The sequence below is a fragment of the Centropristis striata genome, chromosome 19, assembly GCF_030273125.1.
Source record: "Centropristis striata isolate RG_2023a ecotype Rhode Island chromosome 19, C.striata_1.0, whole genome shotgun sequence".
Taxonomy (NCBI): domain Eukaryota; kingdom Metazoa; phylum Chordata; class Actinopteri; order Perciformes; family Serranidae; genus Centropristis; species Centropristis striata.
This window is the reverse complement of record NC_081535.1, coordinates 30,836,560-30,864,156: the sequence shown is the minus strand read 5'-3', so window position 1 is coordinate 30,864,156 and position 27,597 is coordinate 30,836,560. Positions and strand designations below refer to the sequence as shown.

The 27,597-nt window shown below is 36.8% G+C and overlaps 3 protein-coding genes across 3 annotated transcripts; all 3 read left to right on the top strand.

Annotated features, from left to right (window-relative positions):
• Positions 1 to 174: 174 nt before the first annotated feature.
• On the top strand, positions 175 to 10,968 carry LOC131992199 (drebrin-like protein B). The gene is made up of 16 exons (XM_059357684.1): positions 175 to 339; positions 783 to 838; positions 973 to 1,085; positions 1,241 to 1,315; positions 1,458 to 1,601; positions 2,984 to 3,061; positions 3,145 to 3,296; positions 3,679 to 3,801; positions 3,876 to 3,930; positions 4,029 to 4,094; positions 5,033 to 5,138; positions 5,572 to 5,898; positions 8,228 to 8,296; positions 9,285 to 9,373; positions 10,409 to 10,469; positions 10,706 to 10,968. The coding sequence occupies exons 1-16, from the start codon at positions 257 to 259 to the stop codon at positions 10,840 to 10,842; spliced, it is 1,734 nt and encodes a 577-aa protein (XP_059213667.1). The 5' UTR covers positions 175 to 256; the 3' UTR covers positions 10,843 to 10,968.
• Positions 10,969 to 11,646: 678 nt separating this feature from the next.
• On the top strand, positions 11,647 to 17,495 carry LOC131992308 (cytochrome c oxidase subunit 5B, mitochondrial). The gene is made up of 4 exons (XM_059357842.1): positions 11,647 to 11,783; positions 14,110 to 14,180; positions 14,812 to 14,911; positions 17,149 to 17,495. Exons 1-4 carry the CDS (start codon positions 11,687 to 11,689, stop codon positions 17,259 to 17,261), a joined length of 381 nt encoding a protein of 126 aa, XP_059213825.1. The 5' UTR covers positions 11,647 to 11,686; the 3' UTR covers positions 17,262 to 17,495.
• Positions 17,496 to 18,907: 1,412 nt separating this feature from the next.
• LOC131992307 (cytochrome c oxidase subunit 5B, mitochondrial-like) lies at positions 18,908 to 27,186 on the top strand. Its single transcript, XM_059357841.1, has 4 exons — positions 18,908 to 19,036; positions 20,624 to 20,694; positions 23,624 to 23,723; positions 26,913 to 27,186. The coding sequence occupies exons 1-4, from the start codon at positions 18,928 to 18,930 to the stop codon at positions 27,023 to 27,025; spliced, it is 393 nt and encodes a 130-aa protein (XP_059213824.1). The 5' UTR covers positions 18,908 to 18,927; the 3' UTR covers positions 27,026 to 27,186.
• Positions 27,187 to 27,597: the final 411 nt, after the last annotated feature.

Genomic DNA, 27,597 nt, shown 5'->3' with positions numbered 1-27,597 from the left:
TCTCCTCCCGGACAGGTTTGACACATCAGAGCAGAAAGAGAGAGGCAGAGAGAGTGAGAGGACAATCTGCTCTGGAATCACAAAAATAATCAGAGTCTGGGCCGTTCTGCTGGAGAGTTTTTATTCCTAAGGAAGAGAAGAATCAGAGACCGGACTGTGATCCTGCAGGGACTCCTGACTCTGGGTCTCTGCTGTGTGTGTGTGTGTGTGGATCCAGGCAGCCAGTTTGAGCCGTGGATGAAGGAATCTGTCAGACATGTCAGTGAATCTGAGTAAGAACGGGACGGCCCTCATGCAGGCCTACAAGGACGTGGTGGACGGGAAGGTGGACACCAACTGGTGAGAGTCTGACTGCCTGTTTCTCTGTCTGTCTCTGTCTGCCAGTCTAGTAGTACAAAACTCAACAGAAACCTGTGTGTGTGTGTGTGTGTGTGTGTGTGTGTGTGTGGGTGTGTGTGTCTGTGTCTCTGTGTGTGTCTGTGTCTGTGTATGTGTGTGTGTCTGTCTGTGTGTGTGTGTGTGTGTGTGCGTGTGTCTGTGTCTCTGTGTGTGTGTCTTTGTGTGTGTGTGTGTGTGTGTCTGTGTATGTGTGTGTGTGTGTGTGTCTGTCTGTATGTGTGTGTGTCTGTGTGTCTGTGTATGTGTGTCTGTCTCGGTCTGTGTGAGTGTGTGTGTGTGTGTGTGTGTGTGTGTGTGTGTGTGTGTGTGTGTGTGTGTCTGTGTGTGTTTGTGTCTGTGTGTGTATCTCTCTCTCTCTCTCTGTGTGTGTGTGTGTGTTTCAGGGCTCTCTTCACCTATGAGGGGAACAGTAATGATATCCGTCTGGCAGAAACAGGAGGTGAGATCTGATTTGCAGTATTAACGGCTTCATACACTTTCCTCAGTTCAGTAGTCATTATTTTATGCTGTGTGTGTGTGTGTGTGTGTGTGTGTGTGTGTACGGTGTGTGTGTGTGTGTGTGTGTGTGTGTAGACGGGGGGTTGGAGGAGATGGTGGAGGAGCTCAACAGCGGGAAGGTGATGTACGCTTTCTGTCGCGTACAGGATCCAAACTCTGGTCTACCTAAATATGTCCTGATCAACTGGGTGAGACACACACACACACACACACACACACACACACACACTTTAAGACCTGCTTCAATCCCAGAAACTGTTGCAAAGATAAAAGATATATATATATGTGTGTGTGTGTTTGTGTGTGTGTGTATGTGTGTGTGTGTGTGTGTGTGTGTTGACAGACAGGTGAAGGTGTGAAGGACACTAGAAAAGGAGTGTGTGCCAACCATGTGAGCACCATGGCCAACTTCCTTAAGGTGAGTCTGACTCTGCTGCTGAGACAAAAAGACTGAGTGAAACACGTTCAGCACCATCTGACGTGTGTGTGTGTGTGTGTGTGTGTGTGTGTGTGTGTGTGTGTGTGTGTGTGTGTGTGTGTGTGTGTGTGTGTGAGTGCAGGGTGCCCATGTGACTATAAATGCGCGTGCAGATGACGATGTGGAGCCGGAGGTGATCCTGCAGAAGGTGTCCAAAGCGTCCGGAGCGAGCTTCAACTTCCACAAACAGACTCCAGAGTTCAGAGACGCTCCCAGAGGACCTGTGGTGAGATTACAGACATCACATCATACGTTATGAAAGTTTCCTTTTTAAAAAGTGAACAAAACTTGTGTTAAAATGTTGATTTTTTGTGTCAGAAGAGGAGAGGTCAGGAGAGGCTGTTTACACAGAGCAGAGAGGAGAGGACAGGAGAGGCTGTTTACACAGAGCAGAGAGGAGAGGACAGGAGAGGCTGTTTACACAGAGCAGAGGGGAGAGGCTGTTTACACAGAGCAAAGGGGAGAGGACAGGAGAGACTGTTTACACAGTGCAGAGAGGAGAGGACAGAAGAGGCTGTTTCCACAGAACAGAGAGGAGAGGACAGGAGAGGCTGTTTACACAGAACAGAGAGGAGAGGACAGGAGAGGCTGTTTACACAGAGCAGAGAGGAGAGGACAGGAGAGGCTGGAAACATGACAATACTTCAATATGTAGAATATGAGGGGGAAACTCTACAGCAATGCGTTTTTTGGTATCTGTACATCTCTTTTTGATAATTTTGTCTTTTTTCACATTGACGTCTTTTTGTGTGTGGTTGTTTTACAACATTCAGGACACTTGTGGGCAGTTGGAAGTGTTTATGTATAAATTCCATTTTATTCCAAATTTTGAAAATTAATTTATCAGAGAAATCGACGTTTTACTGTGATTTCTGTCATTCTAACTGTGTTATTCTGCACAAAGAAATGTTTGAGTTATTCTGATTGTGCTGATTCCATAGAGCTGCAGGACTTATAGATTTATAGAGGTTTTATATATTTACAGTGAAGTACAAGGAGTAAAAGGAAACTGCTTGTTGGGGTTCGGAGGGTTAATAATCAGTTTTAAAATACATACCTTTTTTACCTTTTATATTATATTGTTGTTACAAAGAATCTCTTACGTTTTAAATTAATTCAGTCTTTTATATTTATTTCTATTTTATAAGGATTTTTACTTTTATATTTTTATTAGTTTATTAAGATTCTGCCATTTTGCCATTCTGCAATTTATTTAACTTTTTCAATTTATATATTTTCTAAATTAGAATAGATTATATTTATATATATTTATATCGATCTATCTATCTATCTATCTATCTATCTATCTATCTATCTATCTATCTATCTATCTATCTATCTATCTATATATATATATATACATATATATAATGTCTCCCATTGTTTTTATAATCTTTTTTTATAGAATTTCTCCTTTTGTATCAAATGTTTTTTTATTAAGATTCTCCAATTTTTAAATTTTGTTTAGTTGTTTAATATTTATTTCTTCTTTCTCAGTTTTCAGTCTGCTGCTGCCTTGATTTGTTCGTTAGTTTGTGATTTCGTTGAACCGAAAAAAACCAAGGTGTTTGTCTGAGGATGATCCCGAGTCTTTCCTCTCTGTAACAGGGCTCAGTGTACAAGAAGGTCAACGCCGTGGAGGAAATCCAACAAACCAACAAGGACGACTTCTGGAGCCAAGCTCAGGTTTGTCTCCATGTCCATCCTGACTGTTTCTTCTTATAACCATGAAGTTGTTTTTATTTACTTGTAAGGACTCTGTGTTTCAGCGGGATGAAGAAGTGCGCCGGCGGGACGAGAGCAAGCGAGCGGAGCTGGAGCGGCAGGAGGCCGAGAGGGACCGCAGGGAGATGGACGAGAAGCAGGCCAAGGAGAGGGAGAGGAGGGCCAAGGAGAGAGCTCAGCAGATAGAACAGGACAAGTCAGTCAACAACAACAACTACAACAACAACAATAATAACAACAATACAGAAATAAAGAAGCACAGCACACACACAGCTGCACACAGCTGCACACACACACACACACACACACATACAGACAGACAGACAGACACACACACACAGGTGCACACACACACACACACACACACACACACACACACACATACAGACAGACAGACAGACAGACAGAAAGACAGGCAGACAGACACACACACACACACACACACACACACACACACATATACAGACAGACAGACAGACAAACACACAGGTGTGCACACACACACACACACACACACACACACACACACACATACATACATACAGACACACACGCTGACTGCTGCTGTCTGTTTTCAGACTTTATCAGAAGAAAAGAGAAGAAGAGGAGAGAGAGATGGAGACGAGGGAGATGGAAGAGAAGCAGGCGAAGGAGAGAGAGAGGAGAGCCACGGAGAGAGCTCAGCAGGCTCAACAGGACAAGTCAGTCAACAACAACAAAAACAACAACACATAAACAGAGATGTTGTTGCTGATGTTGTTTTTGTGTTTTTCAGGCTTCTTCAGCAGAAAAGAGACGAGGAGGAGAGAGAGAGGGAGCAGCAGCGACAGGTCAGTTGGAGTTTTATTTGTTTGTTGTTATATATATATATATATATATATATATAAACAAGCGCATATCTGACATAATAACCATGTTTCTGTTTTAGTATCAGCAGGAAAATGGAACCAAGCGGTCGGGCATCAACTTTGCTGCGTCAGTGCAGAAAGCTAACGTGAGTATGAATTATTTACATGTTAATTATCAAATATAGGCCTTATTTAAAACTTTTATTTTTATGATAGTCTTGTAGATATTATTACAATTACTATTTGCCTCAGTAGTCGTTACTGCAGCCAAATTAATTTAACTACAAATGTGTGTTCAGTTTTCTTCAGTGTTTTTTTTAAGCCCACTATCAGTGGCACACAAAAATAAATATGCAGCTCTGTCTATATATATATATATATATATAGACAGAGCTGCATATGTTTCGGTTGTTGTAGCTCCACTGCTTCTTGCTTTTGTTTTTATTATATAAAGTGTTTTTGAGTTCCCAAGCACCATAGAAATAAAATGCATTATTATTATTATTATTATTATTATTATTATTACTACTACTACTACTACTACTACTGCTACTACTACTACTAATAATAATAATAGTGTCATTCTATCTTTTGTCCCCAGGCTTGTTATTTTTAAATGTACAAATAAAATCTATTATTATTATTATCTATTATTTTTATGATTAATATTAATAATATTTTTCTTCTCATTATTACTAATTATTATTTAAATAATTGTTGTTATTTTTAAAATAATATTATTATTTGAATTTTTATTATCTTTAATAATATTAATAATATTTATTATTATCATTATTTAAAGCATGATTATTATTATTACAATTAACAATATTATTATCATTATTGATCTCCATGCTTGTACTTTTTATTTCATACATCTTTTTCTGGACGTAGAGGGACAAAGAAGCTTGAGTTGCATCATGGGAAATGTAGGATCCTGAATGTTCTTTGATCTTGATCCGTACCAGGGACTAAATGTCTCTGCTGCTTTAACTCTGCCTCTTCTTCTTCTTCTTCTTCTTCTTCTTCTTCTGCTGTCTCTGTGTGTAACATTAAACATGTTGTATCTGTCTGTGGTCCACAGGAGGCCAAGTCTCTCATTTCTCAGAGATCATTTAATCCAAGAGACATATTCAAGCAGCGGGAGCAGAGCTTTGAGTCCAGCCACATACCGTCTCCTGCCAGACCTGGTAAATAAGTCGAGTCAGTAAACAAACATCAGCTGAAAGAAAACAGGATGTGAAAAACCTTTCTCGTTTATCATTTAAAAAATCTTTAAAAAACCTATTACTATTTCAATAACCTATTATAATTCTTGTTTCATTGCTATGTTGTGCCTTTGTTTTGTTTTTTAGTTCCTTGCTCTGTATAATTCTATGTTCCTTGTTCTTTTTTATTTTATGTTATATTAGGGAATCCCACTATTCAAGCCCCGTGAGGGTTTTTTGGGTTTTCCTGGCATGTCTTTATTCTATTTCAATATGTATATGGGATATATAAATTGTATTATTGTTGTAGTTATTATGTTATTTTCTTTCTTTTAAAACTGTGCCAAATAAATCAAATCAAATCAAATCAAATCAAATCAATTAATAACACTCATGTTGTCTCTGTGTGTCTCAGGGAAGCTGCAGAGTCCCTTTTTATCCCAGAAATCCTTCGAGAGAGAAGCTGCTCCTGCTCCAGCCGTGATCCCCGCCTACTCCATGCACCCCCTGTCTCCTGTCTCACCTGTCTCACCTGTCTCACCTGCTGCAGCCGAGGTCCCGGCCTACTCTCTGACCCCGCTGTCTCCGGTCACACCTGTCTCACCTGTGGTGTCTCACTCTCTGGCTCCGGCCGAGGTCCCGGCCTACTCCGTGCACCGCCTGTCTCCTGCTTCTCCTGAGCTGTCTCACTCACCTGCTGCAGCTGTCTCACCGACACCGGACTCACCTGTTCACCACGCAGGTCAGACACACAATCCCTTGTTCTTGTTCTTCTTGTTATGCTGTGAGCTGCTAGCCTGGCTAACACCAGACAAATCTCAAATGAGATGTGGTCTGGAAACCAACCATTCATTTCTCCGTAGAGGAGGTGTGGTTTACGATCCTCCAGAGCCGTTTATTGGGCGCTTAGAATGTCTATCAAAAGCGTCTGTAGGTAGCTCTTAGCCAATCAGATCAGTTATACCAGATGACGTAGTAGAGCAACAGAAATGGATGTTTGTTGTGTGTCTGTGAGAGATTGTTGCTTGCTGCTTTGCTTCTCCAGTTCTCGCTTTCTGCAAGATTATTTATTTTCACGCTTTATTCCCCCTCATGTCATTCAGCCACACACATCCACTGATTTTATGGGCAATAAACAAGCTGCTGCGGGTCTCTCGGCGGCTCCGCTGTCCCCCGGCTCGTAGCCAGATCACAGGCGAGAGGGGGACAGCGGAGCCGCCGAGAGACCTTTCGCCTTTCAACTTTCGCTCTAAACTATTTAAAACACCATCTACAGCTAAAGAGAGTTTCGCGTCTGCAGCAGCCATGTTGGATCCGCAAGAAAACTACAAGCTTCCAAGTGCCGAGTAGTACGAGTCATCGTCTCACCGTCCCTCCCCGCTCTGTGATTGGATCCCTAAAACAGGGCTAAGAAAGCTTCCTGGTTTCCAGACCGCCTGGAGGTTCGAAATTAAATTTGAGCGCACAAGGCAGTCTGGGTATACCCAGGCTAGTGAGCTGCATAAATGCACTGGAAAACTGAGACTCTTGTGCATTCAATGAGCCCAGTTTTCTTCATGTGTGATGGTGTTGGTCTTCATAGTAGCATAAAAACATGTAAACGATTTTCAAACAAAGCACACGCTCACACACTTGACTTGACTGCTTTTAACCAATCAGAAGGTCCGTACTGATTGATCCTTTCAGACTTTTTCAGACTTTTTTGCAGACTGAATTTACCGATTGGTACCAAACATATCATGGTATCTTCTCAGGAAGGAATTGAAAAACGCTCCAAAGTTAGACTAAAATTTAGCGAGAAAGCAGGCACAGCTGTCTTCTGACCTCCAGATGTCTGAATAAAACAAGTTCTAATAACTCACAAGTCTTTACAGACATGCCCATTTTATGCTAATAACATTCAGTTTGGTATAGAAACCTGCATTTTTTTTCATGCATTTTCACCATTCCTGCATCCTGGGGTCCCTAAACAGTCAGTGAGCTGTATAAATCGGGTCTGACTGGAGAGCTGAGACTCTTGTGGATTCAATGAGCCCAATCTCACAGGTTCATCCTCACATATTTGATATCCTTATGGGAGGGACAGCATTTATGATTTACCCCTATTTACATTTTTGACGCCCCGTTGCGTGAGGCATCCTATAACTGTTAGAGATAAAATCCCTAGATTGATCTGTTATAAGGCATCCTAAAATCCCTAAACTGGTTTAGAACTGACCTGCAGATATCTGAATGAAAATAAGTTCTATGTTTCCTCTTTACAGACAAGCTGTAACATGCAGTAAAATGTGTTTTTGTGTCCTCTTGTATGTGAATCTTTGTGCATCCTGGGGCGCGCGCGCGCGTGTGTGTGTGTCTCTTCGTCTCAGTGAGGCAGAATAGCAGCCTGTTTGCTGGTTTTTCTCAGTGAGTCAGCTGAGGGGCGGAGCTTTAACACAACAGTTTATCAGGTCAGAGTCTCGTTTCAAACTGGTGAATAACTCTAAGCTGCAGATATCTGAATGAAAATAAGTTCTATGTTTCCCATGAGTCTCTTTACAGACATACTGTAACATGCAGTAAAAAAAAGTCCTCTTGTATGTGAATCTTTGTGCATCCTGGGGTCCCTAAACAGTCTGTGAGCTGCATAAATCGGGTCTGACTGGAAAGCGGAGACTCTTGTGGATTTAATGAGCCTAATTTTTAGTCAGTGAAAGTTAGTGAGGGAAATTTGAGCTCAGTGTATAAAATTATCTGCTGTGACCTCTAGGATAATCAGCCTCATGAAACTTTACAACCACAAACTAGAGACCTAGAGCATTCAGAGGATGGATGGCTGAGACTAGATTCACAATAAGCATAAACACAACACAAGTGCTGCCATACAATCAATCAATTATTGAATTATTGAGTTGAGAAATTTAGCACCAAATGTATGTAACAAATAGTATAAAGCCAAAAATTGCTGCAACAACTTATGAGACATAAATGAGCCTGAGGATGGACTTCATGTATTCACATCATAATGTTATAAAGCCTTAAAAAACACAACATTTATTACAGATTTAACCTGTGGCTCTTCTCTCTCTCAGATACGACTTACACAGAGGAGGAGGAGTGGTCTGACGAGTTTGATGATGATGCAGGTGAAGCTACTCCAGGTACGATCTCACTTACAGGATCAGAAACACACAAATACCTCCTGGTACTGTACTTTTACTCAAGTTTTATTCATGTTATGACAGCTGCAGTCAAGCTCACATTCAAATCAGAAAACATTTTATACTTTAAGCACATTTTCATGATGTGAAATATACTTTTTTATTTATTTAGTTTATTAAGATTCTCACATTTTTTATTTATTACTTTTTTCCAGTTATTTATTTTTTAATAGAATTATCCCATTTTGTAAGTATTATTTTTTTTACATTTATTTATTTTTGTATTAGAATTTCTCCTTTCTTATTTATTTATTTATTTATTTATTAATAGAAGTCTGCTATTTTATAGGTAATTATTTTTTATATATATATGTTTATTTTCTTTATCAAAATTTTTCCTATTATCATAATATTCTTTTTTATGTTTTTCCCTTTTTTATTTTAATTGTTTTTATATTTATTTATTTTATAAATAGGATTTATACTTTTATATTTTTTTATTAAGATTTCTTATTTATTACAGATTTTATATTTATTTAATTTTAAATAGAATTCTCCCATTGTTTCATTTTCTTTTTATATTTATTCATTTTTTATAGAATTCTCCCTTTTTGTATGTATTTTTTATATTTATTTATTATCTTTATCAAATTTCTCCTTTTATAATAATTTTTAATCATTTTTATTACGATTTTCCCATTTTTTATTTAATTCATTGTTTTAATATTTATTCATTTATTTGAATTAGGATTTCTACTCTTATATTAAGAGTCTCCCATTTGTATTTATTTATTTCATTTTCTACATTTATTTTGTTTTTAAATTATTATTATTATTTTTTATGATATTTCAGACTAAAGTAACAATGCAGGACTTTTAAACACTAAAGCAAAGGATCTGAGTGCTTCCTCCTCCCCCATTGTCGCAATAACAGCGTTATTATTGAACAGAAATGATTTCATTGTTTGTGTCGTGTTTGATCGTGCAGAGCCGACAGCAGCAGCAGAGGATCTGTACCAGACGCCGCGGCCCGAGGAGGAGGACCTGTATGAAGACGTCTACCAGGACGTCTCCCCGGTGAGTCTCTCCCAGACTTTGGGCATTCAGCTCTTTCCATAGACGGTATATGAGAAGTGCATGCACCCTGTAGGTTTGTGGAGCCTCGAGTTTCTTGAGTCTTGTGTTTTTTGGAGCCAGAAGTGGAAACGAAGGAGGAGCTGACTGAGGATTACTATAAGTGATGCATCTGTAATTCACATGAACTGTGATTTTTGTCAGGATGGTCATTTTGGCTGGTGGAAAATAAGTTTAAAACAAAAAGAATGAGCAGGAAATGAGGAACAGTCTTTTAGTCCAACTGAACACTGAACAAGATGTTTTTAAGAACAAAAAGGTCCAGTAACAAAGTATTTCTTACGCTAAGAGATACTTTTTTCCATCCATCCAACCATTTTCCTTCGCTTATCCTGGGCTGGGTCGCGGGGGCAGCAGGCTAAGCAGGACATTCCAGACGTCGCTCTCCCCAGCCACAACGTCCAGCTCCTCCTGGGGGACCCCGAGGCGTTCCCAGTCCAGGCGAGAGATACAATCCCTCCACCGGCTTCTGGGTCTTCCCCGGGGCCTCCTACCAGTTGGACGTGCCTGGAACACCTCTAACAGGAGGCGCCCGGGAGGGTCCTTACCAGATGCCCAAACCTTCGAGGCGAAGGAGCAGTGGCTCTACTCCGAGCTCCCTCCGGATGTCTGAGCTCCTCACCCTATCTCTAAGGCTGAGCCCAGCCACCCTACGGAGGAAGCTCATTTCAGCCGATGCAGCAGGCGAAGATACTTTTTTGTTTGTCTAAGATCGTTGTTTGAAGTCAAAAGTACCTGAATTGCATACTAAATAATAAACGATTTTCTCATAGACTTCTATGCGGCCTCAATTGTTTGCCAGTGGAATCGCCCCCTGCTGTACATTAGAAATAATTCAGGTCTAAGGCTCATTGTTGAATTAACTTCTCACAAGCGGCTCCGGATTTAACACACAAAATACACAAAAGTGTGTTTTTAAAATTATGAACTTTAACTTAAAGTTTTACTGATTTTATCAATGTGTTTTTAATTGATCAGGCTGGAGATCAGAACCAGAACCAGAACCTCAGAGCCAGAGCTCTGTACGACTACCAGGCTGGTATGGACACACACACACACACACACACACACACACACACACACACACGGACACGCACGCACACACACACACACACACACACACACACACACACACACACGCACACACAAACACACAAACACACAAGCACAAATACACACACACACACACCCACACACACAAACACTTTTCTTTTTTTATAAAAACAGAAACATGAATTATTAACTCCGAGTGTCTGTAACTTTTGGTGTCCACAGTGGATGACTCAGAGATCACCTTTGACCCTGATGACATCATCACGGACATCGACATGGTGGACGAGAGCTGGTGGCGAGGAACCGGCCCTGACGGACGCTACGGCATGTTCCCAGCCAACTACGTGGAGCTTCTCTAGTCTTCATCATAACAATAAAAACGATAGAACGAAAGATTTCTCTCACATGAAAAGTTTGTTTGTGTCAGAATCTCTCGTTGTTTATTATCATCGCATCAACAGACTGTAATAAATAAATAAAATAAGAAATACACGACACTGTCACTAAGTCTGGACTCATTGTTTCAATATGGATTAAGGAATATCAAAAATGTGTAAGTTATTGATTGATTTTAGTTGCAGAAAATAAAATGCATGGAGTATAATATTTATCTTTTTAAAGACAAAAGTAATTTCTGGTTAAACTGTTTATAATAATAATAGTATTCATTTAAATTTAAATTGCAGCTTTATCAATTTTATTATTATTATTATTATTATTATTATTATTATTATTATTATTATGCAAACCGTTTTAAATCAATCTATTTGGAAAAACATAAAAATATAAGTGAATAAGTACATTTGCAGTTTTATTATCAATATTGTTATTATTAATATTATTATATAAACCGTTTTAAATCAATTTATCTGAAAGAAAGAACAACTTATATTTATTCAAAGTTAAATTGCAATTTTAGTGTTATTTTATTATTATTATTATCATTATTATTATTATTATTATTATAATTATTAGCTTTTATTCAAGCTGTGATGTAGTTGTAATATTATTATTATTATTATTATTATTATTATTGTTATTATTATTATTATTATTATTATTATTATTATTATCAACAACCGTTTTTATACAATTTCTGGGGAAAAAAGAAAGAAAAAAAATTGACGTCAAAACCCGGATACGAATTGGAGCACTATGACGTCATAGCTCCGCGACCAGCGACGAAACTGCAAAGAAGGAAATATGGCTGCAAGGTTACTGCTCCGCTCGGCTCTCCGTGCCGCCGCGACCCGCCCGGCGGCCCTGGGGCCCGCCGTTACCCGTGGCATGGCAGCCGGAGGTGAGCAGCAAACCCACACCGGGCTTTAAAACTCAAAACACCGAGGAGATATGATTTAAAAGAGGGTTTATCCACAGCAAGGACAGACACCCTGTCACCGTGAGAACAGTCATCAGACCAAAACTCATTAAAAAAATCAGGGATTTGATTATAAATCGTGTTTTGTCTAAAGTATTTGAATCCTAAAGCCTGAATAAGTTTTCCACAATAGAAGTAAACTAGCAATCTTCAATTCGGCACAATTCTACTTTAATTAAGTCATTTTTTAAATTAAATCCTGCCTCTTTGAGGAAGTGCTTATCATCGGACCAAACTTCATTAAAACAATCTAGTGATTCAATTATAAATCGTGTTTTGTCTAAACGGCACAACTTTTAAAACATTAATTTGTTTACCACAATCGAATAAAGCAACGATCTTCAATTTGGCACATATTTAATTTAATTTGACTATTTTATTTATTTTCTTTTTAAGAAGAAATCCTGCCTCTGTGAGGACGTTTTTATCATCGGTCCAAATTTCATTAAAAATAAGGAAAAAGTGTAGGCTATAAATGGTCAAACAATAATCCGTTTAACACAATCTAATTAAATTAAAAATCTTCAATTTGGCACAAATTCAATTGACTATTTTATTTTTATTTTATTTTAATAAATCCTGCTTCTGTGGGAAAGTTCTTGTCATTAGACCAAAGCTCATTAAAAAATCTGGGGAATTTAAAAAAAATAAATGTATAAATCATGTTTTTTTCAAGTGTTTATAGCTTGAAAAACATGAATTTGTTTTTCACAGTGCAAGTAAACTAAAAATATTAAGTTTGGCACATATTTAAATTAATTCGACTATTTTATTTCTTTTCTTTCTGTTTTTTTTTTTTTAATCCTGCCTCAGTGGGAACGTTCTTGTCATCAGACCAAAATTCATTACAAATTCAGGGTATTTCATTATAAATTGTGTTTTGTCTAAATAGTTTAAATCAGAAAGCATGAATACGTTTTCCACAATAGAAGTAAACTAAAAATCTTCAATTCGGCACACATTTAAACTCAATTGACTATTTTATTTCTTTTTTTTTAAGTCTTGTTTTAGTTGTTACTCTTGAAGCTAAATGTGCTTGTTTTTTTTGTGTATGTAATGAATTTAGTCACTAGTAATAATAAAATATTAAACATGTCTGAGTTTCCCAGAAAGAATGTGTAATTAGTTTGTAGCTTGTAAAAGTTATTGGTTTAGTGAAGATGTTTATATTGGCATCACGTAAAATGTGTCTTCAGGTGAGCAATTAAATCAACAAGCATGAAAATTTCCAATCACCAAGAATATCTATTTAGATTTTAATAGCTTCCTTAAAAAATAAGTTTAAGTATGTTAAGCATACCTTTATATATAATTAGAACCAATCTAGAATTGCTGAATATTTTTAGGGCATTAATATTTACCACAATATGGCACAAGCAGGGCAAAGTTTAAATTCAAATTTATTTCACTTTCACACTGTTTAAAAAAAAAAAAAAAAAAGAGAGTCCAGAGATAAAAGTATTTATTTAAGCTTTTATGCAGCACTATTTATGTAAATAATACCATAAAAATACATTTAAATAATTTTCCAATTCTATTTTTAAATTCATTATTATGTTTATTTCTCTTTAATTTGTGATTTACTGTCAATAAACTTCAAAGATAATTTTAAAGTCAAAAAGAAAATGAGAAGTTTTTTTTAAACTTTATTTTTATTCAATAATAATAATAAAATAAATAAAATAATGACAAAAACAGCAATAACTTATTATTTATTTATTTATTTATTTATTATTTTACATTATTGCATTTTCTTCAATGACATCACTACTGTGATAACAATTATTATTTTTAATAAAAAAAAATTTTTTCCTAAAAAACTAAAATTTCCTCTGTGGAAATTCTGAAAGGGCCAACATATATGAACTAGGTTTTGTAGGTTGTACTAATTGTTTTGAGAAATGTATTTACTGTTGTGCAAATGTAAATAGTGTAAATAGCACCAAAGCCACTGAGAAAAACTGTATTAACCCTACTATTTCATTCACTGTTCAATTTATTTTTGCATTTATCCTTTATTTTAAATTTAATTTAATTTTGATTTATTTTATATTGCTTTCATTCTTTTATTAATTGATTGGTTTATTGACAACATTATTTAATTATTCATTATTTATTTATTTTTGGAAACTTTGCTCAACATTTCATTGCATTTTTATTTATTTATGTAGTAATTTATCAACGTGTGTGAAACCTCTGAAAACACTGTGTGTGTTTGTTTTATTTATGACAATTGGTCTTTTTTCAGGGATTCCCACTGACGAGGAGCAGGCCACCGGACTGGAGAAGGTCATCATGACCGCCATGAAGGAGGGAACGGTACGTTAAAGATAATTTTAACACCGTGGATGATTTAAAGAGTCACTGAGGTCAGTTTAGGGTTGGTTTGATGCACTGAAATCGAGAAAATACTGGAATTATAAAAATAAGTTGTTTCATCTATGCCTGTCACCATAACACACGTCATCTTGTGATTTGGGAAACACTGATTGATATTTTTCAACATTTTATTGACAACTAATTGATTAATCGTTTAAATAATCGACAGATTAATTGATAATGAAAATAATCGTTAGTTGCAGCCCAAAATAAGTTCATCCTTTTCCAGCAATTCATTTTTAAATGTCGAGAATATTAAACGTTGGAACTGAAATGTGGAAAAGAAATATTATTAATATAGGCTCTGTTAACAAAACATCATGATGTGTTATATCATTTTATTATTAAAATAACATATAAACAACTGGAATGGCTGTTTGAGAAGTATAGTTTTTTTGTCTGCAGTTCATACTGCCTGTCGAACATTTACAGCTTTACTTTAAACACAAAAAAACACAAATCAATATTTTGAGACCAGAAAAAAACTATTGTGTCCATTTTTTTACAGTCGATACAGTTATTATGGTGAAAGGGCCATTTATATTTATACCTCTCTACCTCTCTCCCTCAGGATCCTTACAGCATGATGAAGCCCAAAGAGTACGCCGGCTCCAAGGCCGACCCCCACCTCGTCCCCTCCATCACCAACAAGAGGATTGTGGGATGTGTCTGTAAGTTTTCTATCAAACAGCGTAAACGTGATCAGTGTTTCCCACAGGATTCTAGAGGGAAACATTTGTACATTTATAAGTAAAATGCGTCAATCTCGTGCATTTTGAGAGCTAAATGAGAGCAAACACCTCACAAAACATGTTTCACAGTCGGGAGATACCGTATTATAGAATCTTTGTTATTCTATACTGTCTCATTTTTAATCACTGTCAACATGCTTTCCACTAGGACATAAAAAAATAGGGGGAAAAAATGGAAAAATAGCTGGCTAGGGGGGTCTGGGGGCATGCTCCCACGGAGAATTTTTTTTCATAAAAGCCCAAATTTGGTGCCTCTTGCACATTCTAATGCCACTATTCCATCATACACACTGATCATAATGATCGCATAATTTAAGAATTATTTTAAAAGAATAAGGGTTCCTGTATATTTTATTTAAGTCTTATTTTGACTGTCTTCTTGTAAATTCTGTTAACACACTGTGCTTTTATTTTGAAAACTTCATGCGTTTAGCGACAGGAAGTTATTCGAACAGTAAGTCACAGTTTAGTGTGATTATAACAACTTTAACTGTTAGCTAATGTTAGCTATGCGGCTAACGAGTGGCATAATGCAGCAGTGTGTTTGGATCTGACGACCCGGACAGGTTGATAGGATTTAGTTCAGCGCGCACAGTTCAGCTATCATGTGGGGGCGGGACTAATACAGACAGTTCGGCATGTTTCTGTGTCATGCTGGAATTGTTTTGAAGCAGAGAAGTGGGGAGGGCAGCTGGGTTCATTCAGTGTGTGAATGTGCCTCATGTCTCGGAGGAGGTAGAGAGGTGGATCAAGGTTTTGACTGAATTAAAATGATATTTGAGCATAATAATCACATCCTTTTCAAGAGCAATGAACCAATTCATTCTCAAGAATATTAGACATAGACTCCCAGGCATAGAGATAAATATTATAATATATATTATTAATAATATAAAAACAGCTGGAATCGGATCTGGTTAAACTATTTATAATTTGATTTAATCTTGGAGAAGCTGATACATCTGTACACGTCCATAATAAATAGATTTTTTTTTAAATTGGTAAGTTTAGAAAATAAAATTGAAAAAAGCAACATACAAAAAATACATCACATCTTGAAGAAAAGATATTTATATTAATAATAATAATAATAATAATAATAATAATAAAAAAAAACAACAAAGGTATTATTTTACAATATTATTACCTCTTCTTCAAGCTATGATGTTGTTTTGTTATTAATATTATTATTACTTTTTCTTTAATGACATCACTGATGTGATGAAATGATGATAATAATAATAATAATAATATGGAATAATCCTACACACCTGGCTTTCAACTCATCCTCTTTACCTGTATACAAGATGAAATTAAAAGAAAAATTGTGCTCAATGGAAAAACTAACCTAGTTTTTTTATTTTAACTTTATATTATTACTTCAAATTGAGTTGAAGCCTGTAACGGTCTTTGTGTTATGTTTTCATCAAAACAATGGCAAATCAACATACTTCCACTGCGTGCATGGTGGACCTGGTGATCTCAGAGGTGGAAAATTTAGCTTTTTGTTGCCTCAAGTCTGGGATCAGCAACAAGGTGTCTCTGTGGCTGTTAACACAGCCGGATCAGAGACCTGCACCATGGCAGAAGGTCCCTCAACACACGCTCCTTCTAAATTCAGCCAGTGCGTAATGATGCCAAACTCATTTTTATGCATCAGTTTATAAGTCACTCTTAACTTGTTGTCCCAATGAAACATCAAATACGGGATCAAATATGCACCACACCTGACTTATTCTGAAAGGATTTCCCACACGTTTTTTCTTCGGGGAGAGGGATCTGTGCAACTCCATATTATTCACAATCAGAAATACTTTATTGATCCCCGGATGGAAATTTGTCATATATTTCTATGAAAATAGAGGAAATAGCAGAATATATAAACTTAAGAAAGAATACAATCTTAAAAAACTTGCAGACTTCAACATACTATTATTGCACCAGTAAGCAGCAGTTTGATATCTCCAGCACACACTTTTTACCCTCCATGTGAAAGATATATTTGTTGTGTTTATTGTTTGTATTTTGAATTACTGTATTGTGTGCAAATAAATCAAATCAAACTTTTTGGTATTACAGTACTAACTGTTAGTGAATCAGACTGAAACTCTGCTGGCTGCTTCTTACCTCCTCGTCCTCTTTGTGTTGCTGTGCAGGTGAGGAGGACAACACGGCCGTGGTGTGGTTCTGGCTCCATGCGGGCGAGGCCCAGCGCTGCCCGTCCTGTGGGTCCCACTACAAACTGGTGGCCCACGAGCTGCCCCACTAACCTCTCATCTCTGTCCTCGGTGTTCGAGTCGTCCGGTCGCTCTCCGACTCGTTTCGTCTCTGTTCTACTTGACTCTCAACCTGCTGACCTCACCAGTCTCACCAGTTACACAGGGATCAACAGTTTCTTCAAACATTTCCATTCATGCAGTTTACATTTACACATGTACTGAACAGCGTTACACTCTCCACCTCACTCCTTTTATCTGACCAATAAAGTCTCTACTGATATCTACCTGCTGCTCTCACTCATCTGTTTATTCTTTAGTCTGTGATTTATTGTCTATAACTTCAAAGATAATTTCAAAGTCAAAAGAAAATGAGAATTTCCTTTTTTTAACTTAATTTTTATTAAACTTTCATCAACCATAGCACAATGTATCAAATAAAATAAATCAAAGACAGTAGTAGTAAGTAAATAATACCATAAAAATACATTTAAATAATTTTCCAATTCTATTTTTTTAATTATTTATCCAATTTTGTCTTTAATTTTTTATTTACTGTGAATAAACTCAAAAGATCATTTTAAAGATTTTTTTTTTTTTTATTAAACTTTTTAATTTAATCAACCATTGCAATAAAGCGCTTAAACAGTATTGTATTTTATGTACTTAAAAACATATCAAACTTATTATGGTGTTATTTACTTGTATAATACCATAAAAATAAGGGAAATTCAGAATTTTTTCTCTTAATGTATGAATAAAAAAATAAAAATAAATACCATTAAACCCACTCCAAAATAAAGTTAAAGTCAATGGAGTTTCTCAAATCTTATTTAAGGCCTTTCAGTTTTCTGCCTGCTTGATATTTTCATTTGGTAAAAGGTGTTCAGTTCTCACATTTGAGAGGTATTATTCTGTTAAATTAATATTATTTTTTTTTAGCTGGAAATGCTTATTTAAATAACTTAACCTCAATGATCTAAAAATATTTGATCTATATATATTTATTTATCACAGAGTTTACAGTTTACTCTTCAGTGTTTATAAGCTTGAGGGACTGAAATTACTATTTAAATCCACAGTGAAACTGCGAACAGGTGGGGTTTATGTTAGTTTGCATTTATATATGTTAATTTAAATATTAAACTGTATATATATATATATATATATATATATATATATATATATATATATTATGTATTTTATAATATATGTGTATTTTATCTTTTATCATTATTTTTATAATTTTAATTATAATTAATGTATTTAATACATTTTACACTGAATTTTTAAAATATATATTATTCTTATATTAGAGTCTTATTGGTTATTTATCTTTATCTTTTCATTTTATTTATTATTATTTAATTATTATCATTACTATTATTTTATTAGTATATGCATTATATGTATTTTATTATATATTCTGTTAGTTTTATTAGTTATTTATCTATATCTTTTTATTGTATTTATCTTCATTTGATATATTTGTTTATTATTATTATCATTATTTAATTATATATTTCATTATGCATTGTATATATTTTATAATATATATATTTTATTATTATTTATTTTCTTTTTCCCTTAATTTATCTTAATTATTTGTCTTGTATTACGCAAAATAAACTTCGACGACATTCAAACCCGGCGACACGTCTTAAAAATTCCAGACGTCATCAGTGCGCGACCAGATTAAGTGACAGGAAAGAAGGAGAAATGGCTGCAAGGTTACTGCTCCGCTCGGCTTTTAGAGCCACTACAGCCTGCAGGAAGGCCCGGGCCCCGGCCCTCGCCCCGGCCCTGACCCGCGGCATGGCTGCTGGAGGTGAGCACCGAACCGACACCGGGCTACAGAGTCCGAAACAGCCGAGAAAACAGGTTTTAAAACCGGGCAAAGCGGGCTAGCCGGTTAGCGTTAGCACCGTTAGCTGTTCCGCTAGCTGCGGGAGGTCAAACCAGATTATTAATAATTAAAATGGACCTTTCCCTGAACTTAAATGTAATTAAATTAAATGTTACATGTTATATATGTTACTGTTGGATTGTTTAACCTACAGAGAGTTTTATATTTATTTTTAATATTAGTGTTAGAGAGCTTAAACCGACCAAAACACAGGACGTTAGCCAGCGAGCTAACAGCTAGCGCCATGTATTAAAGTAGATATAAACAATAAGAATTTACAGGTTCAAAGTTCTGAATACTTGCATATTATTTATGATTTTAGTCTCCAAGTGGCGGAGGACGTTTTCAGATCTTGTTCCGGTGTTGTGCCGTATTAAGCACCCCTGCCGTGAAAAGCATCCCCTCGTGTATATATATATATATATATATATATACACACACACACACACACTCACAGAAACACATACTTAGGAGTTTATATTCAATGATAAGTAGACCAAGAAAAAAAACAACACACTGACACTTCAATATACATATATATATATATATATATATATATATATATATATATATATATATATACACACTCACACAAACACATACTTAGGAGTTTATATTATATGTATTTACAAATATTATGGAAGACAACACAGTAAGCAGGCTATTAATTAATGACATCAATAACCATTTACCCGATTTTTGTTATCTGTGACTGTGATTGTGGGAAAGTATGACTATTGTGGAATCCATGAGCGCATTTAAACATGAATCATTAACACAAAACTGGACGCTAAACAGAACGTGACATGGAATGGGAATATAATTTTTGTCATTGTGTGTACGTTGTCATTTGTAGTAAATTAAACATGAGCATTTAGTCCTTTTTGACATTTACTCATGAATAAGAGATCTGTGTTATATTAAGAGATCTGAGGGGGTGCTTTTCACGGCAGGGGTGCTTAATACGGCACAACACCGGCAGCAAAAGTAATTATACTGAAGGCATACAGCTAAAAAAAGATCTGCGATGAAAATGTTTCTAAAGTAACTTTCTTTGAGAGTTAAATTAGAGCAAACACCTCACATTACATTTCTCACAGTGAGGAGATACGGTATTATAGAATCTTTGTTATTCTTCTTTCATTTTTAATCACGGTCAATATGCTTTCCACTAGGATATGGAGTACAGTACAGTACAGTACAGTACAGCCAGTGTGCAAAAATAGCTGTCTAGGGGAGTCCGGGGACATGCAAAACAGTTTGTCACAGTTGTTTGATTAAAACAACATTAATTGTTAGTGTTTGGATCTGACGGCCTGGACAGGTTGATAGTATTTAGTTCTGCAAACACATACAAAGAGATCATGTGGGGGCGGGACTGATGCAGGAAGTTTGGCAGCTCGGTATATTCAGTGCGCGTGTCAGTTTGTAAATGTGGGTGCATGTCTCGAAAGATGTTGAGGGTTTTCCTGTTTTCTCTGAAGTGTTTTTAACGAGTTGTGTCTGCAGGGATTCCCACTGACGAGGAGCAGGCCACCGGGCTGGAGAAGGTCATCATGACCGCCATGAAGGAGGGAACGGTAAGTTGCCGTTACTGTCTAAACAAAAGGCTCATCTGATCAAATATTTTGTTGTTTTCACCCAAGAGCGTTGTCGTGGAAACGGGTCCTTATTGTGTCACTTATCGAGGTGGATACTTCACCTCCTGCCTTCCTTTTTTCAAATGTTTTCATTCCGGTTCATGTGATTCTTTGTCAGTTTATCAATTTGCACTCGCACGAGAAGAAGTGCAGTTGTCTGGCTTTGGAGATTTTTAAAGAAATAAATCAGACATTAGTCGTGTTTCCATCAAGGAGCAAGATTCGCCTGAGAAAAGCTTGATGGAAACACCAGAATTTGATAATGCTTTTTTGATAATAAAGTTTTTACGCTCGCTTGAGGTTTTTTTTTGTCTTTTTCAAAAACTGATTAATGCTCTAAAGGGTAGATTTTTGTTTCTCTAAACCAGCTGATAGAAACATCTTTAATGTCTTTAATGCCACTGCTTTGACTTTAAAGGAAACACAACTACTTAGTCTTCATTTGTGATTAATGATTTTTTTCCCACGTCATGAACACTTTATAAAATCAACAAACATCCATTGTGTTGAGTGCCAACCAATCAGCAGCTGTATAATCTGTTTTATATCGTTTGATACATGAACATGACATCAATAACTGTTGCTGAGCTCGAAAGGTCAATATTGTAATTATTATGACGGGTCTTAACATCTCTAGTTGGCACGTTTTGCTGTTTGCTGACCCAGTTTTTTACATGTTAAACTGATCAAGAAATGGTTGGAATCTGTTAAGCATCTCATCCAGTTGGTTTGTAAACTACATCTAGATGAGTTCTGTGGTAAATATTAATGAGGTGATGAGTTTGTGACAGAAAACAGCCAACAAAAGTGTCAGGATATCATGTCAGGAAGTTGTCAAAATAACATTCCAAAGTTAGGCTGAAGTTTTGGAGTTTTTAACCATTTTTTTGGTTTCTGGTTTTTGGTTGGCAACGGTTTCTTTAAAAAAGAAGTAGAATTACCAGAAAAAGTCAAAATCACAAGCAAAAAGTATAAATTACTAGAAAAAAAGTATGAAATACCAGGAAATAAGTCTAAATTACCAGGAAAAAAAGGGAGAAATTGTGCGTCAGGATATCGTGTTGGGAAGTTGTCAAAATAAAGTTTTTTAAAATTATTTCTTTTTTTCATATTTTTACATTAAATCTAAATGAAAGTTGAATTCAAGTTGAAGCGTACACACTGTGAGATCGCAGCCTGTCAGCTGGATCGATTCGTCCTCGCTGCTGTTCCTGTGATAAGCTGCAGATGAAGGATGTTGACTTCCACCTCGCTGTATTGATCGGCTCCCCCACCAGCCAGGAGCCTGCCATTAGTCTTTGAGCAGATAAGAAACGTCTACAGATGGGTGATGTGTACTATCTGAGCCCAGCAGGCGAGCTCTAAAGGCAAACTGGGAAATTACCTCCACTTATCTCACGTATTAGGTGCAGGACTTGTTACACCCAGAGTGATGAACTCTTGGAGTCACGGCTTCACTGGTGTCAAAGTTTTATCAATTAGAATAATTCATCCTGCAGAGAGAATGCAGCGGAGCGGATTGAAGAAAATATCTTCTGATTGAACATTTAATTTGCATGGAGAGGCTTAAATGAAATCATACCTTTAGGGCTGGGTGATACGGCCACAACACAATATCACGATACTTATCACGATACTTCAGGGTATTTTTGCGATAACGATTTTCTTGACGATATTACAAAATACTGAAAAATATATTTTAGTCTGTATAAATAACTAATCGTACAACAAAATAAAAAAAATCAACCCTAAATCTAAAATGTAGTTTGAAGTGCAAATTTCAACTGTTGCAAAATACAAAAAAATCTACTCTCGAGTATTGGCAATTAATAAACCATCTAGGGGGGTTCCGGGGACATGCCACCCCGGAGAAAATTTTGTACATTTTAAAGTAAAATGCATCAATCTTGTTAGAGAGCTAAATGAGAGCGAACACCTCACATAAAGTTTTTCACAGTTAGGAAACACTGTTATAGAATCTTTATTGTTATTCTACTGTGACATTTGTAATTGCTGTCAACAGGGCTTTCAAATAAATATAAATCTACTTTCAGTAGCTTGAAATGTGATGTTGGCGCATCACATGTGACTCTGGCGGGCCGCCACAGTCATTATGAACCCTTACGCCACTACGTCAGGAAGTAGGAATGTTGCCAATTAGGGGTGTGCCATATCGTATCGTTCACGATAATGTCGGTATATTTTTTTTATGGTTAAAAAAATGCATATCATGATATTGGCAACATTCCTACTTCTTGATGTAGTGGTTAAAGTTGTTTTAATCACAAAAAGCTACTTACTCTCTGTCACTAAACACATGCAGCTTTCAAAATAAGAGCACAGTGTGTTAACAGAATCCACCACAGAACTTACAAGACTGTCAAAATAAGATGCCTTAAATAAAACATACAAGAACCTTTATTCTCCTTTACAAAATGTCATTAAAATATGCCCCCGGAACCCCTAAATGGTTATTTTTATTATTTGCTCATACTCAAGAGTCAAGAGTAATTTTTTTGGCAACTGTTGAGATTTGCACTTCACACCACATTTTAGATTTTTATTTATTTATACACACTAAAAAAAAATCATATTTTCTATATATTTTTAAGTATTTGGTAATATTGTCAAGACTATCGTTATCGCATAAATAGCCTGAAATATCGTGATATTCTTTTAGGGCCATATCGCCCACCCCTATTGCCAATATCATGATATGCATTTCTTTCACTCGTATAAAAAAAAAAAAATACCGGTATTATGGTGACGATATGATATGGCACACCCCTTACATACCTTTATACCACATACAAAAGCAGGAGTGTTCAGATCCAGATTTGTCCTGACTGAATGGTCTCCTCTCCCTCAGGATCCCTACAGCATGATGAAGCCCAAAGAGTACGCCGGCTCCAAGGCCGACCCCCACCTCGTCCCCTCCATCACCAACAAGAGGATTGTGGGATGTGTCTGTAAGTTTTGTCTTTTTAAACCCCTGAAAATGATGCGACTGGTTCAGATCAGTGACTTTAAGAATCTTTCAGCCTCGAGAGAAAACGTCTTTATTGTGATTTGTTTGTAGAAGCGCAGAAAGGTTTGTTCTTGCATGTTGCCTAAAAGAGCCTGAATCTTAATTATGGTGAGAACGTGAAGCTTAAATAGGTCCAACTCTTCTTAAATGAAGCTGTTGGGATTATTTCTTACCTTAATATCAGTCAGAAACAGTGAAGACACTTAAGGAAACAGCTGTAATAAACATAAATCTCTCTGTTGTGAGGCTCGTTCAAGTAAAGACCAATAATGATTCCAAGCGTCTGCTGGATTTGATTGAAATATGTTTAGATTTGGGCCGACACCTTCTGATTTGTTGGTCAACATGCTTTTGTCTGACTAAATTCTCATTGGTTGGACAATCTCTGGTGTTCCTTTATTCAGGTCGTGTATCCACTAAAACATTTTGTCCAGCTGAAAACACCCCCAAAAGTTAGGAAACGTTGTTTCGGTCACTTATTTCTCCCCTTTGATAACATTAATTGGTGTTGTCTTATATATGGTTGGATCGCCTGATTAGTCTCCTTTACAACGAGGTCCAGCCGGTAAGGATTGAGGGCGCTTTCACACCTATGTCGTTTGGTCCGGGCTTTAGGACTTTTCAGTTTGATCTGAACCTAAATTCCAGGTGTGAAAGGTGCTGCAAAAGTGAAAGGTTGGTCCGACCAAAAGAGGTGGTCTCGGTCCGGACCAAACCAACCAAGGTCTGAACCTTTTGCAGTGTGAAAACAACTTTTTTTATAATTCGGACCTTCGGAACAATGACAGGAAGTTTTTTTCTTCTTCTGCTCTCGAATTACGGTACAGGAAAATACTTTGCCATAACTCGGAGGATTGCGAGCCGTTTTCTCCTCCTCTCCTGTCGACGGCGATACAGTTTTTCATGATGAGGAGGCTCATCTTGTGAATATAAAGCACTCTCACGTATTGCTCATTAACCCATTGAAGCCTGGAAAGCGGATACGTCGTTTTGTAGTATTTGTATAAGCTCTCATATACTTTTTGAATTTCATTTCTATCTGCTACAGGCTGAAAAATCTATTATTTAGTAGTTATGTTGAATTTCCAGAAAAACTTCAGGTTTTAGGGGCTGATTTTAAAATCGCCCAGAGGTTTTACAGGCGTTTTAGGCGTCAATGGGTTAAGCTGGTGCTGCTGGTAGCAAAAGACCAGCAAAAGTAATACCAGAGGTAAAAGGTGGCTCGCTGGATTCATTTTGTGTAAACACGTTAAGGAAGTAACACTGACGTCAGATGGCGGCGGGCCTAACAACGCAGCGTAACCAAAACAAAACAAGCCGCGGAAGTACGCAGGGAGATGACGTGCCCAGTAGAACTGTCTTGTAAAGTCCGTTATTCCTTTTGCAGTGTGAAACCAAAACCAACAGGACCAAATATGTACAATGTAACAGAACATAGACCTTGGTTCGGACTTTCAGGTGTGAAAACGCCCTTAGTTTCTGTGGAATGAGCAACACGGCTAAACGATTGGAGAGTTCTCAATAAAAATGTAAAAAAAAAATGGTGCTCCCTGGTTCTGGTTCTCTCGTTTCCAAGTAAAACTTCTCTGGAAGAAAGCCTACGGTTCCTCAGTGACGCCAGGGTGACGAACCGGTCTTCTTGGGGTGTTGTCTTCCTGGGACGTCTACTTCAGTCTGTCTTTGACTTCACCAGTCTGCAGAACTTGGTCCTAAGTGTTGTTGAATGGTACCAGATAATGCTGCAGCCTGCGTACAGGAACACCAGCTTCCAGTTGTTATCCTGACGGGACAGACGTGGAGCACACAGCTGCTGTCAATAAGCAGCCAATCAGGTCTCACACCTGCAGCACCAGCAGGAGATGCTGCAGGGAGTTTGGCATGTTTAACTGCTGCTCATTCCAATTAAAGGGGACGAATCAGGCTATCCAACCATTTGCATTTGTGTCTTCTCGGCTAGACTACTGCAATAGTCTGTTTTCATGTCTTAACAAAAATGAGCTGTCACGTCTGCAATTAGTTCAGAACTCTGCAGCGAGAATTCTGACCCGCACGCATAGGTGGTCTCACATTTCCCCTGTTCTTAAAGCCTTACATTGGCTCCCTGTCTCCTATAGAATAAATTTTAAAATTCTGGTTTTAACATTCAGAACCATACATGGCCAGGCTCCACCCTACATATGTGACCTGATACAGCCCTACACCCCCACTCGGGCTCTGAGGTCTACAGATCAGAATCTGCTCATGGTTCCACGCACCCGTTTTCGAACCAGAGGTGATCGAGCTTTCCAGGCTGTTGCTCCCATGGAACAGCCTCCCTCCCTCACTGCGCTCACTAGATTCTGTTGTCACTTTTAGAAGCCAACTGAAGACATTTTTATTTGTTCAGGCTTTTGATGAATTGTTTCGGGACTGCTATGGTCGTTTAAATTGCTGTTGTTTTGGTCTTTTAAAACTTGTATGTACATTTTTATGTTATGTGTATGATTTCTATGTGAAGCACTTTGTGACTTCTGTCTGTGAAAGGTGCTATATAAATAAAGTTTACTTACTTACTTACTTATATAATGCAACACCAGTTAGTGTTATTACAGGGGAGAAATAATTGAGGGAAATAATGTCTCCAAACTTTTTTTGAGGACTTTATTTTATGAAATATCTGTAGTTTGAGTTTGAATGTGGACAAGAGGTTAGTTCTGTCTCTGGATAAAGGCAGAATAGTCTTTTGTAATCTGTTTCTGTCTCCCTGAATGAACTTCAGCTGCTTTAAACACAACAGTTTGGTAGCTGCCATTTCATTTAAACTGTCACAATTATTTCCTCCTCCCAACTTCATCTGTCCACGTCTTTGCTCATCCTGAATCTTGTTTCTTCTTAACATTGAACACATTTGTCCAGTTGATGTTCTTTCATGGTTCATATGATCGTGTGAGTAGATGAAGGTCATTTTTATGGTTCTAAACTGAGATTATAATTATAAAAAGCCTTATTTTCTTTCTAAAGGCAGAAGTTTTTCTGGTGTTTGTTGGTTTGATACCAAAGTTTGTGTAGCTGTAATTTCATTTAAAGCACTCACACTTATTTCCACCTCGTTTCTCCAGCTGATTTTTGTCCTCTTTGTGTTGCTGTGCAGGCGAGGAGGACAACACGGCCGTGGTGTGGTTCTGGCTCCATGCGGGCGAGGCCCAGCGCTGCCCGTCCTGTGGGTCCCACTACAAACTGGTGGCCCACGAGCTGCCCCACTAACCTCCACCTGCTGACCTCATCAGTCTCTGCTTTACATGTTCCAGTTACACAGGGATCAACTGTTTCTTCAAACATTTCCATTCATGCAGTTTACATTCTCACATGTTACACTCTCCACCTCACTCCTTTTATCTGACCAATAAAGTCTCTACTGATATCTACCTGCTGCTCTCACTCATCTCTTTACTCTTTACTCTGTGATTTACTGTCTAGAACTTCAAAGATCATTTCATAGTCAACTTAATTTAACTTTAATGTAACTTTTATTCAACTTTAATCAACCATAGCACAATGTATGAATAATATTGATAACAAAATAAAATAAAACCCACTCCAAAATAATTGATTAGAATTTTCTTCTTTTTTAACTTTTTATTCAATTTTCCAACTATAGCACAATCAATAAAAATAGTTAATAAAACAAAAAAGTAAAAAAAAATTAATGAAACCCACCCAGATAAAGTTAAAGAATAAAGCACTTAAGTAGTTACATATGTTTTGTAAAATACAAAACATGTATTACCCTAAAAAAAAAAATTCTTAATTTTTATTTTTCAACTTTCATCAACCAT

What these genes read in the sequence shown, in the direction of transcription:
- LOC131992199 (XM_059357684.1), top strand. Translation starts at nt 257, where the DNA reads ATGTCAGTGAATCTGAGTAAGAACGGGACGGCCCTCATGCAGGCCTAC. An exon ending in CCGTCTGGCAGAAACAGGAG is followed by an intron (nt 839 to 972) that starts GTGAGATCTGAT and finishes GTGTGTGTGTAG; the next exon opens with ACGGGGGGTTGGAGGAGATG. An exon ending in CTCACCTGTTCACCACGCAG is followed by an intron (nt 5,899 to 8,227) that starts GTCAGACACACA and finishes TCTCTCTCTCAG; the next exon opens with ATACGACTTACACAGAGGAG.
- LOC131992308 (XM_059357842.1), top strand. Translation starts at nt 11,687, where the DNA reads ATGGCTGCAAGGTTACTGCTCCGCTCGGCTCTCCGTGCCGCCGCGACC. An exon ending in CCGTGGCATGGCAGCCGGAG is followed by an intron (nt 11,784 to 14,109) that starts GTGAGCAGCAAA and finishes GTCTTTTTTCAG; the next exon opens with GGATTCCCACTGACGAGGAG. An exon ending in GAGGATTGTGGGATGTGTCT is followed by an intron (nt 14,912 to 17,148) that starts GTAAGTTTTCTA and finishes GTTGCTGTGCAG; the next exon opens with GTGAGGAGGACAACACGGCC.
- LOC131992307 (XM_059357841.1), top strand. Translation starts at nt 18,928, where the DNA reads ATGGCTGCAAGGTTACTGCTCCGCTCGGCTTTTAGAGCCACTACAGCC. An exon ending in CCGCGGCATGGCTGCTGGAG is followed by an intron (nt 19,037 to 20,623) that starts GTGAGCACCGAA and finishes TTGTGTCTGCAG; the next exon opens with GGATTCCCACTGACGAGGAG. An exon ending in GAGGATTGTGGGATGTGTCT is followed by an intron (nt 23,724 to 26,912) that starts GTAAGTTTTGTC and finishes GTTGCTGTGCAG; the next exon opens with GCGAGGAGGACAACACGGCC.